This window comes from Rousettus aegyptiacus, unplaced genomic scaffold (assembly GCF_014176215.1).
Source record: "Rousettus aegyptiacus isolate mRouAeg1 unplaced genomic scaffold, mRouAeg1.p scaffold_m13_p_11, whole genome shotgun sequence".
Lineage (NCBI taxonomy): Eukaryota > Metazoa > Chordata > Mammalia > Chiroptera > Pteropodidae > Rousettus > Rousettus aegyptiacus.
In genome coordinates, this window is record NW_023416286.1 from 70,144,369 (window position 1) to 70,157,756 (window position 13,388).

At 33.4% G+C, this 13,388-nt stretch overlaps 1 protein-coding gene across 1 annotated transcript; it reads left to right on the forward strand.

The window, feature by feature from the left end:
* The first annotated feature begins 9,989 nt into the window (after nt 1-9,989).
* Nucleotides 9,990-10,482, forward strand: LOC118600340 (translationally-controlled tumor protein-like). The gene is made up of 2 exons (XM_036228336.1): nt 9,990-10,337; nt 10,390-10,482. The coding sequence occupies exons 1-2, from the start codon at nt 9,990-9,992 to the stop codon at nt 10,480-10,482; spliced, it is 441 nt and encodes a 146-aa protein (XP_036084229.1).
* The last annotated feature ends 2,906 nt before the right edge of the window (nt 10,483-13,388 follow it).

Genomic DNA, 13,388 nt, shown 5'->3' on the forward strand with positions numbered 1-13,388 from the left:
TTAAATGTTATATCAACTAGTGACTGTGTCCATATGCATATTATAAAAGGATTTATTGCATCAGCCTCATTTGTGCTATGTTAACATATTAATAAATATAGGAGTCAATAGCAACATCATTCACTCATTTGACATTTTCTGGGTAAACACAAGCTATGTACAAAGCACTGTAATACAAATTATGTTCAAACGTTATTTAGGAAACAACTAGCTACAGGTTAAGTGGAAATGTTTTCCCAGAGATTATTTTGAGGACTCGGCAGTTAAGTTCTTCACCTTAAAACAAGGAATTTTCTCGAGTGTGCAAGCAAATGCTCTCTAGTTAGAGAAAGAGAAATGTGCAGCTTTTGGTAGCCTCTGCAGCCAACCCTGCAGAGGCAGATTTGGACTAAAAGATCATGCCGGGGTGGTAAGATTCTCTACCAGTGTCTATATAAATCATCTTATTCTGCATCTCTCATGTGACTAAGTCAAATCACAGGACTTTTGCAGGAACTTATACTTAATTCTCATACCATTTAATTTGTTCTCTTCTCTAAACTACCATGGCACTATTCTTTGTTTACCTTTATTTTTCTTGGGTCAATTTTCCATCTCCTCTATAGCACATTCTTTTAGTTCGCTTTTTAAATTCTGAGGTTCCCCTCTCTAAGAATCCCATCATATAGCTCAGATCTCCAGCCTCTATCTCTCCTCTGAGTTCCAGACTCAAATCTCTAACTCCTTACTGGACAGCTTCTTTGGCATGTCCCATGAGTACCAAATATTAAATATGACAAAGCCAAAATCATAATCTGAACCTTCAGAACATGTTAACTTCTCTATTCCCCCTACTTTGTCAACAATACCACCAATCACTCAGAAAAACACTAGCCTGAAATCAGAGAGAGCCTGGACTTCTTACTTTCCTGCATGTTCCTAAGAGAGATCAAGTAGTATTGATTATAACTTCTCCTTCTTTCCCCAGAGGCATTGGTTTAAACTTTCACTATTATTTTTTTTATTTGTTGATATATTTATTTACCATCAATTATTTGTCAGACATCATGCTAACTGAATAATTTTTAAAAAGTGTCTATAGTGGGAGAAACAAAAATATGTTATTCCATCCTCGACATTGTCAGTCTTCTCATCATGATCTTCTCCAATCTGGTGAAAAACCTTCAATCATTCCTTATAATCTATAAGTTAGCAATAGATTTCAGAAAAGGATTTAACTGAATTTAAATAAATTTAAATTCCTAAAAATGAATCTAGCTTTTTAAAGAAATCTAAGATACAAGTGAATTGCAGTCCCTTTGAGACCTTAGCCTTGCAAACAGAAGAGCAGTGATGTCAAAGCAGAATGTGAAACAATGTTAGAAAATGAGGAGAATGGAGTGTGTCATCACCCAGAAGCCATGGACATAGGTCAAAGAAGGAAAACTGAATTAGAGCAAAAGTAACCAAGCAAAGCAGCAAAGCAGCAAAGCAGAGCTCTGGGAACAATCAGAGACTTAGAACTATTGAATTTGATAAAGAAGTCAGTCGAGAAAATGGGGAAATGATTATGAGGGGCCAGAGTCACATCATCAGTGTGTAGCAGTTGCTAAGGTCTTCCTTTGGAGAGTTGGCAATCTGCCCAACGTGCACGTTCCTGAGTCTATTTCCAGGAGGCAGAGCTCTGCCCTTATTCTCATTCCTCACAAAATATTCTGCACAGCTGTTATCCTAAAAAGAAGAGTTTTGACTAGGGAATTATAAACAGGGGTTGCTGGGCTACCCAATAGGTTTGTATTTCTCAGTTTTCTGGGTGGTGGTTAAAGCCAAGAGAATAGTGGTGATCCCGAAGAAGGGAGACATAGGTCCTTGGCATTCTAAGTATCCTTCAACATATACAGTAAGTATTTGCACCTTCTATATGTCATTCAGTATTATAGTGATGCATTTTATTTACCTCCTCCATTAAGTATAATCTGCAGCATGTCAAAGCTGTGCATTCATATCAATATAGAGCTGAAAAACTTTTTACAATGAAAGTCCTTAAAAGGGGTGTTAAAGTGATAGAAAGTTTGGAGTTAAATTATAAGAGCTTATATTACAAGCAATAATAAAGTGGATTTATGTAGAGAAATGGGAAAAATTCATTTGACAACTTGGTGATTCTATGAAGATATTCAAAATCACTGGGATTATTTAGGCCTGCATGAGATATACCAAGTAATCAAACCTCATATGTAAATTTATTTCATCAACTGCCTTTTTAACTCATTAAAGAAAGCCTAAGTCTCAAAGCCTAAAAGACTGGTAAATATCTCAATAGAACTGAAAAGTTTTATTTTGGCTATTTACTTTCTTTAAAAGTTAACCATGATTGATATTAAATAGGTTTATGAAGATCTCTGGATTCTGACATAGCCATATTTTCAAATTTGTCTTTATTCGAGTGGACATCTCTCTAAGTGAGATCTGTAAAATAAATTATAATTTTCATTTATTAGAAATATTTTGGTAGCAATGACAGATACTCAATAAGAACAGGTTTTAAAGGGGCCTTTTCATTCGAAAGATACTGGGATATCTCGCAAAACAACCAAGCTAAAGACAAAGCAGAGAAACAAGAATTCAAATAATTTGTGCCATCAGGACTATTCACATATTTTCTAAGTTGACCTTGTGTGTCTATTTAATAGTGCTCTGTCTCTGTCTCTCTCAGTCTCCATCTCTCTCTATCTCTGTCTCTGTCTTTGTCTCTGTCTCTCTGTCTCTCACACAAACACTCTCTCTCTCTCTTTCGCTCTCCAGTTTTTTCTTCTTCTTTTTCTCTCTCTGTTCTTCTTTTTTCTACTCTCTCTTTCCTGACCAATTCTTTAGAGAACTCACCTTGCTCCTGTAGCCAATGAGACATGGCAAGTATCTATTTGCAACTGTTGATTCCTTTACATATTATAACTTAGCCACAATAAGTGCACATGGTAATAAGAAAATACTAGAGAAAGGATGCATTGGCCAACCTTAATCATGTAGCCATAACTAGCTCAATCAGAGGACAAGAAAATGGAGTACTATAACTTTTCCAATTTGAAATTGATCAACTATTATATAGTAAAATGACATCTCTAGGACAATGAGGTAGGGTAAGGCACAATTTCCTGATGAAAAGGCAGGGCTACTAGGTAGACTAAGTTCTATGTTTCAGAAAGGAAGTATTTATCAGGATGTGTCCAATTACCGTTTTTTAAAAACCAGATTTTTTCAAAGAACGAAATGTGGCACCCATATGTTCAGGTGTTATATACATCGGTTTTCAGTAACTCAAGCATAAATTTCAAGTCTCTCGTGTGGATAAAGTCCAGGCTGATTAACAGCCCTTCTGTCCCATTTTATTTTCATTGTTACTGATTTAATGTTCCCAGCACTGTAATGAAACATTAAACTGTGGTATTTAGCTTCTTTGTGTGAAGTAATTTTTTGTCAAAATGTTTTTAATAAGTAGTAGTTTTCTTTAAAGTAAAAAGGAAGTTTGCACCATTAAATTTAAATTGACCTTCATGAATGAGAATGATTTTCTCCATTTATTTTTTAGAACAATGCTTCGAAGAAGTGGTAATATAGCAGCTACTTAATATTATAATGGCCTCATTTAAGAATGATTTTAAAAGTATAGTCATTGTGAAATCCCATTTAAATTCTGTAGAATTTGTACTAACCATTTCATAAAAATTTTAAATAAAGCGATATATATTGAAATAAGACATTTTAAATCCATACAAAGAAGTATTACATTGTCTATTATATTAGCATAGATGTTAGCATGATCGTTATAATTGAAAAATACTCAACAATTAAATCATCATCATAAAAACAAGAGTTGTCAACAAATTAAATATTAAGTTAAAGTAATATCTCCTATTGTGTTCATAAAACACACACTCTAAAAATACAGTTCTTTTAATCATTTTCCTTAATTATCCTGAATGAGGAAATGGAAGTTCTTTGATTCAACTCCATGGGCTCCTATGGACTTTTTGGAAAAATTCATGAAATCCTTTGATTCCACATCAGAAGAAAACTTTATTCTCCCCCAGACTCCATCCCAAGCTGATCTAACTGAGAAGAAGAAACGGTGACTGAAAACAGGGCAGGAATTTCCTGTCTAGATCTGTCTTTCACTGTCTTTTAGACAGAGTCCAGGTCAAGAACTGTTGGTTGATGATACCTGACGTAACACACTAAGTAAAGACCTTTGTGTGAGCTGACCACCACATACTCAGGAGGCTGTTGAACACAAGGCCTAATAGACTTGTAAACACTGGCAGGCAAAAGGCTCTTTCCAAAAATGAAACTATAGGGTCAAAAAGTTTTATTTATCCTCTCAATTGTCTTTATCAGTCTTCCTAAGGAATAGAAGATAAGAGGAAATGAGAAAGAATGTGCAAAAGAAAACCTCACTGCCATCATTAAAACCACATCAGTCTCTGTCATTGTAATGCTCATAGGACTATGAAATAAAAAAAGACTAAAATGAGTTAAATTTAAAGTGTGAACACGAATTATTTTCTTTTTCAAGTAAAATCTTGATGAGTAATTCTGTCAAAACAGTGAACTGAAACATGAAGAAAACTCAAATTAAAAGCAAATTGGTATGGTAAGTGGAGAAAATAGACTATCATATAAATACTATGGGGAGAATTATAGAAAAGCATATATTTTAATACAGCATCCAATTAATTTTAACAACAGAAAGAAAAATAGATCAGAAAATGTATATGATAATAAGGAAATTCTTTTTAAGGCCTCTAAAATAGCTCTCCTGAGAAATAATTTTAAATTTGTATATAAGAATTAAAAAAAAGAAAGAAAGAAAGAAAGAAAAGTATGTTAACTATCCTCTAAGGAACAAAATCTTCATCCAAAAAGATAAATTATTTTTACCAGGCAATTAAATCCTGCCTTTATCATAAAAGACTATTTTCTAAATCTCTCTATTTGTGTTAATTGATTTGCTATATGTGATTGCAGATTTGAACCTAACAGAGCATTTTTTATTGGCAAATTATCTTAAAGATGGGGTAAAGTGTTCATTAGCTTTTTACTTTAAAATATTCCCCATATCGATATCTTTTTTATCCCCTTTGAAAGGAAAAGTGATTATATGTAAATGCTTAACAACTCACCTGTATCTATTATGCTTGATCAGATGAATGAGTCTAAATTTTAAAATCCAAAAGCATATACACATAATACTATGTCTTGATTGCCCATCCTAGGAAAAATTTTATTTCATTTTTATAGGTGACAGACTCAAAAAATCCCTTTCAATAACTGTTTCCTGAGAAAACCAGCCTTGCATATCCATGATTTAAGTACTTAGTCAAATCATTTCCTCTAATGCGAAGAACTGCTGAAGGCAATGCAATCCAGCTCAGCAATTCTACCTATCATAGGAGTCGACTTTCCGAACATATTTGTGGCATTAAGAAAGGGAATGGGGACTATCAATCAGACTTTCGGATCCTATTTTAATCAGAACACATTCGGGAAACAGCCTGAAAAGCCAAAACTTTCAATATCCCTCTTCGAGAAAGTGTTTTGTTGTTGTTGTTTTTTTCCCCCCTCTAACTGATTTGCAGCCCACAGAGGAAGAACAAATACTGGTGATGCTTTCTATTTAATTTGGTATAAGTTCATAAAACAAATTGCCCAGATAATTGGACATGTCTTCAATTCTGCACTACATTTTCCATAGATGTAAACCAGATTTATAACTTAGAAGTGCAGCAATAAATGAGCATAGCTTGTAATAGACTTGTGCCAAGTCTTATGTCAAAGTGAAATAAAAAATGAGACTGACCATTTTTAGTAATCAAATCTGTCAGCTCAGTTAACTCCTTCTAAAGTATTGATGGGAAACACTAAGGTCTGGAAAAAAAAAGCTTAATTATTTCTACTAGTACAAATATATACAAGCATGAAATAGCTGTTTTAAATAGATTCCCTAAAAATAAACTTATCATCTTAATCCTGTAAATTCTGTTATTCTTTCTTTGCTCCCTTGGAGAACTTAAAACCCACTCACACATGGAAACTACTATCTTAAAGCTAAATTTCCATTTTCCTTTGAGGAGTTTTTCCAGCTTAAATCAGAGTTGGCAATTATGCTTTTCTAGACTGGATCGTCTGGTCACCACTTGTCTCGTCCCTGGTCCAAAAATGAAAAGAGAGAGACAAAAGGAAAGAGAGAGAGAGAGAGAGAGAGAGAGAGAGAGAGAGAGAGAGAGAGAGAGATCAACAATATTATGTTTGGAAATATAAGGTGGTTTTTAGGCATATCTGTTAGTCCTGTGATAACTAAATAAGTCCAGTTATTACAAGGCAAAGCTCAAACCTTAAGATGTCCTCTAATTGAATTCTTCCCCTTCATGATCAAGAAAAGGGAAACACATTAATGTAATAAAATGGGGAAACAGAATTTCTACCTGTAAACACTTTCCTAAGTCTATATACTTCTTCAGTCTATTTGCCAAGGCAATGTTTCAGAAAAAGTTAGTTTAAATAATACCTAATTCCAGGAATAGAAAATGTAAATTTACAGATATGTGGAGATCAATGGGTATTATTAGTACATTTCCAGGATTAAATTTAAAAAAAGAAGAAAGCTTTATTTATTTTAGGGGAGTAAACTATTTTTCCCAAAATCTCTGCTTGTATGTATATTTAAGTAAATTATTTTACTCTCTACTGTCAAAGTATCCAATTTACTCAAAACGAATTATCTTTCCTCTGCTTTTCCTCTCCTTACCTAAGTAATAGAAACATCATTCACCATTCGGCCAAATTAGAAACCAGGTGATCACTCTTGGTTCCTTTCTACCTTCCTTCCAAATATAATTAATGATGACAACCTGATAGTTCTGACTCTTAAATATTTCCCAAAGCTATTCTTTTCTCTAATTACAATTGATACTCACTTTTCTCTCTGCCTAGCTGTTCAATCTTTTTCAGTTCACCCTTCATGGTGCTATCTAAGATCTTTCCAAAGGCAAATCTAATCATGTCTCTACCTCCCTCTTAAAATCCTTGACTCCCCAATACCTAAATACTAAAGCACAAATTCCTTGGTTTAGCATACCTAACACCCTTCAAACACCTTTCTTTGATCTCATTTCCTATCATTTCCTGAATTCCTCCAAGCTTATGCTGCAGTTTCCAAAACAATCCATGTTCTTTCATGATCTGTGCTGTTACATATTTCCTTCTACCTGAAATGATTCCTCCACCAATTTATTGTTGAGAACTTAGTCATACCTAGATTGAAATCAAGCATGACTTCTGAAATCTTCCTTTACTCTCTCCACTAAACTAAACATCACATCTCTATAAAAACTTATCACATAGCAGTTAGTTCTGTTGCTATAGGGCCTTGTATCTGCCTTCTCCAACTGCCTGAGTTCCTGAAGAAATAGAACCATGTGTTTTTCCTCTTTAATGTCCTGATACCCAGCTGATAAGAAACACTAAGTAATTGTTCATAAGGTAAATAAATAAAACAATGAATGAACGATAGACATATAACTGATCTAGGTAGTAAACTGTTTAAACTCTGGTCAACATTACACAATTTTCACCTTCTTAAGTGAAATGGAATTGAACAATTGGACCAGTTTTGAAAAATTACTAAAAATGCATTCGATATCTTTCAAAGTGAGTTCACAACTTACACAATAAAATAGTCCCACTGAATTTTTAATTGGCATAGGCTTTTTTTCTTTGGAACTGGATCCGCCTCGCACTGTTTCTTTAGATTTTTGTGTAATGTTTTAACTTCTATTTTTAATTTGTTTAACTTTGTTTTCTCTGTTGGTTTTAAAATTCAGAGTTGGATGAAACTGTAAATATATTTCATTTTCTTTATATAATCTGATGGAACTACATGCCATTAAGCCCTTAATAATATCTTTCTCTAATAATTTGAGAGTGCATATTTGAAAATAGAAGTAAGGGAAAAGAAACATGAATATTCTCTATTTTTATTTCGATTTACTTAATTTCAGAACATCTCACTACCCTCGCTCTTCTCCCATCAATCTTTTTGCTGTGCTTTCCCTTTTGTTCTATGCAATAGTAATTATAAAAATATTTTCCTTTACAGAGGGACAAGTGGCATAAAAATATATAAACTATTTGGAGAAAAAAGAATTCATGTATATTAATATTTTTTTTAATTAATGTAATCTGAAGTGCTCATTAGGAGGAAAGCTATTTGGAAAAACAGTACTTTTTTTCTAATCTCATATATATTTTTTAAATGTCTGACTGAGGCCTTATTCAGGCATATATCTCATTAACTTGAATAGGGGTGGTTAGCCCTCAGGGGAACTCTGTTACCTTCTTCAATTTCTTTTGCCATATAGAGGTCTCTTATAAAAACCATTCACTGATGTGGGCTATTTTAACTCATAGAAATTAAAATGGAAATTTAACCTCAGAATTAAATCTTATAAGAATGGAGGCAGTTCTTTATCCTAAGTTACATGCCGTTTATTCTTTTCTACTAGCACATTGGTTTGAAGCCATACTGACATCACTATATACAGATATATACCTCCTTTGCCTCAGTTTTAACATTTACTACTATACTTCTTTGACCCAATATTCATTTATTCATTAAAATTATTAAATATTTTATCAAGTTCTTGAAAATGAGAAACAGGTTTCAAAAGATTTTTACTCTATTTACATTTATTTTTTTTATTTTTGTTAGTTTTTCTGCTATAGAATGAACTACTCCAAAAATTCTTTTCAGAACTAGTTGCACTGTTTCTAATCTGAATTCACATTATGCCTCCAAGTCCATTCTAAAAATAAAATCTACTCTTACTGGTGGCAAGATTGATTTTTTTCACTCTCTCACCTCACATATGAAGGTTATTACAAATTTGATGAGGATAATCAAGTCATACTGGAAAGAATGTTTTGGACCGTGAACATGCAGCTGCAATGAGGAGACATTTTGGCACTTCCAGCATTATAACAGAATGATTAATAAGAAGAAGTATGGAGTCGATCTATTGAGAATATTACAATTCATGGTTATTAAGAGATGTGTGAAATATATTAAAATAAATGTAGAGTGTTACCAAAAGGGATTCATGATTTAATTTTATCACCTTTAGAAATTTGTTGTTATTGTTTTTTTGCATTTTACAAAACATTGGAATTTGTGATTTCCATGCTTAGATCAGTGTTTTTAAATAATGTTATATCTTAAGAAGTTGCATCAAAAATTATATATTCCAAGTTGTCTAAATTATACAGCAAAAACAACACATTTACCTGTTTTCTTATGCCACCCTACTAAAATAGGTAAGTGGATTTAGTTGTCAACTGGTGAAGGCACACCAGTTGACAAGCCCATAAGTTTCTAATCAGATGTTTAGTGACTCATATTTATGGGCAGCAAAGGATCCCTAGATATTTGAAAAAGGCCTGTTACATGAAATACAGAGGCCAAACAGAACTAACAAATTTGAAGAAGACAGAGTAATGGAAGCAAAAGAAAACTGTGTATCTGCTTAACATTGCCTCCCAGAGATAGAAAATTTTGCTTTCATAAACAAAAAACATGATAATACTAAAGAAGATAATAAAATATGAAAAAAAAATTTAAATAACTCTTTTTAAAAACTAGAAATGATTAAACTCAGTGAGGAAGGTATGTCAAAAGCTGAGGTAGGCCAAAATCTAAGTCCCTGTGCCAAACAGCCAAGTTGTGAATACAAAGGAAAAGTAAAAATATATAAACAAATATCTAGACAAGTAAAGAAAAACTTTTGAAAATTAGAAATATGATAGCAGAGCTTTTCCATCTGGTCTCCCTTCCCCACCAACAGCCCTCTTCTTGCATGGTGGGGGCTGGGAACTCCTGGCCCCTGCTAAGCCAGCGCTGCCTTAGTCTTTTTCTTGCCATCATCATTATCATCTACTGGGACTTCATCACCCATAATGAGATGTTCTCCAAAATCTACAGGATCGGAGAGATCACAGATAGGTTATGCCTAGAAATGGAGGGGAAGACGGTCTGTAGGACAGAGGGTAACATTGATGACTCACTCATTGGTGGAAATGCCTCTGCTGAAGGCCCCGAGGGCAAATGTACTCATAGAGCAGTAATCACTGGTGTTGATATTGTCATGGACCATCACTTGCAGGAAAGCAGTTTCACAAGAGAAGCCTATCAGAAGTACATCAATGGTTATGTGGAACCAGTCAAAGGGAAACTTGAAGAACAGACCAGAAGGAGAAAAGCCCTTTATGACAGGATTACAGAACACATCAAGCACATCCTTGCTAATTTCAAAACAAAAAAACAAAACAAAACAAAAAAACAAAAAAACAAAACAAAACAAAAAAAACTACCAGTTCTTTATTGGTGAAAACATGAATCCAGATGGTATGGTTGTTCTGCTGGAGTATGGTGAGGATGGTTTAACCCATATGTGATTTTCTTTAAGGATGGTTTTAAAAATGGATAAATATTAACAACTCTTGTTAATTTGGATCTATCGCCTGTCATTGTAGCTGGCTGCTGCTTTTCATCTACAAACCAGGACTAGGACAAGTAGGACTAATGTTATCTTGAGCTTTTCATTTATTTTAACCTCGATTTATTTGGAGTGGAGGCATTGCTTTTAAGGAAAACGTCATGTAGGTTGTCTAAAAATAAAATGCATTTAAACTCAAAACAATATGATAGCAGAAATGGAAAAATAACTAGAAAATGTTGAATTTTAATTTAAAAATATCTCTAATAAATTAGAATAAAACGTCAAAATGTAGAAAATTAAATAGGAAGAAATAGAGTACCCATCTAAGAGGTTCATTAACTTAATAATAGAAATATTAGAAAGAGAGTACAAAAGAAATTATGGTAAGGAGATTATCAGGGAAATAATTCAATAAAATGTTCCAAAACTGAAGTTGAGAATGAAAAGTCCATAAAATGTCTAACACAGTGGGGGTAAGACCCACATCGATGCATATCACTTTAAAATGTAGAAACACACAGGCAAAATTTCCAGAGAGAAAAAATCACGATGACATCAAACTTGTCAGCAACAATACTACACAAACAAAAGGATGACTTCAAAGTTATGAACTACTATCATTTCTAGCCTATATTTTCACAGCAGCAAAATGAAATAAAATGTGGGGGTGGAAAAGAACATTTCATATTTATAAAGCACAACAAACTTGATATACCATGAGTGAGCTCTTTCTCAGGAAATTAATAGAAGACATTTCACCAGAATGAGAGTGTAAACCAAGAAAAGGAACATGAACCTACACACAGGAAATTCAGTTCAGGTGAAATACAATGGGAGGATGATTGTGAAGGTAGATTATCTGCACCCCTCAAAAAAGCAATAGCTGTGCAAAGGACCGAGAAAGCAATAATCCCGGAGCAGATCAGGAGGAGAAAACTCTCCTAGAAGGGTGCCTCTAAGCCAATAAAATTCATAGAAATGTCTACATATTTAAAATATCAAGAAGACATTTACTCTTTAGTGGAGTTTGGGAATGAATCTCACACACACACACACACATACACAGATACACACATACACATTTTTAACTCAACTTAAAGCAAAACCCCAAAAAATCACAGAAAAGAAATATGTGCATGATAACTTATATGGGTTAGCTGTGAAAAATATTTACACACTCACAATAATGTAAAAACTGATTACTGATTAAACAAACAAAAACATATTGAAAAATGGGAGAAAAATGAAGATTGGGGATATAAGAGAATTAAATATTCATTTTTCCTGTAGTAAGTGAATACATAACATCTGAAATTGGAAAAGTATAACTATATTATTAAAGACTATTTTTTAGAAATTGCAGGTATATACTAAAGAAATAGATTAAAAGTTAGAAATTGATTGAAAGAGGTAAAGAAAAAGAAAGAAGAAAGAAGAAGAACTAAGAAAGAAAGAAGAAAGACAGAAAGAAGAAGAAAGAGGGAGAAAGAAAAGAACGAAAAGAAAGACAAAAGAAAGCAACAAAGAAAGAAAGACGAAGAACAACGCACGAACGAGGAGCTGCCCGACCGACAACGAAACGAACCGCCACGAAGAAAGCACAAAGCAAGACTAAGCCGACCGACCAAAGAAAGAAAGAAAGAAAGAAAAGAAAAAGAAAGGAGAGGAGAACAGATGCTTTACATAAAAAAATCTTGTAGAAATATTGGAAAATTCCACATGTATCTATTTTACGTTCCCACTTATTGCTATATTTATTTTTAAAGTAATTTTAGAAAATAATTTTATTGGACTTTAATCATTGAGTTTTTTTTTTTCTTCTTATAATGATATGCCATATTGGAACAGACTTGGAACAAATTCTGGGCTTAGAGAAAGAAGCTCCAACTTAAAATTAACCAGGTCTGTGACAGTTGAATGCTGAAGTTGATGAAGTAATAGGCAATGATAGTATTGGAAATCAGAGTTTACACTAATGGTTTTTTCAGAAAAAATTTTCTGGTGCCAAGAAAAATTTGGGGAAAATATTACAAAATACAAGTATTGAAAAGAGAAAATTGTAAGGTTTGGAGCAAATAGATAAATCAGTACTAATCACATCATATGTTCAGCACTTTTGCACATACCATCTCATGTAATGTTCTCAAAAATTACTCCCTTAAAGAGGTTCAGATTTTTTAAAAGAGGGTTTGCATTGATTATATCACCTTTCTTTAATACTGGAGAAAATTGTTTAGCTTTTTTCCTCCTCAGAGCTAAGATTTACTCCTTTTTTCCGCCAAGCGTTACTCTTGATATGAATTGGTCCAACATTTATGTCCTCTTTCTGTCTAATTTTTCTCTTCTTGCTTTTGGAGAGAAAGCATATTTATGGGTTATAAATATGCCAAATACGGCTCTCTCATTTTATAGATTAATTGAGTAATCAAGAAAAGCAGACCGTCTCTTATCGTCTCCATTGATTCCTACTGCACTTTATGCTAGCTCTCCTCTTTAAACGAAGTCTTCGAAAGAATGATCTTAAATTGCTGTCTCCATTGTCTCACATTTACTTTTTTGAATACTTTTTTGAATGATTTAAAGCAAGTTTCTATCCTCCCCATTGCCCTATAAGTGTTCCAGTGCATGTCACTATTTTCCAGTGTGTTGTTTCAGTCCTTATTTCTTTTGACCTACGTGCACTGCTCATCATGGTTAACTTGTTTGCTACTGTCTCTTGGTTCTCCACCTACTCTCTAAATATTCCTCAGTCTCTTCTGCTTGCTCGCTTCATGAAATTTAGAATCTCTACAACTTTGTCTTTCTTTTTAAAGTAGTTGGTATACAATACTATATTAGTTGTTAGTGTCAGGTGTATGATAC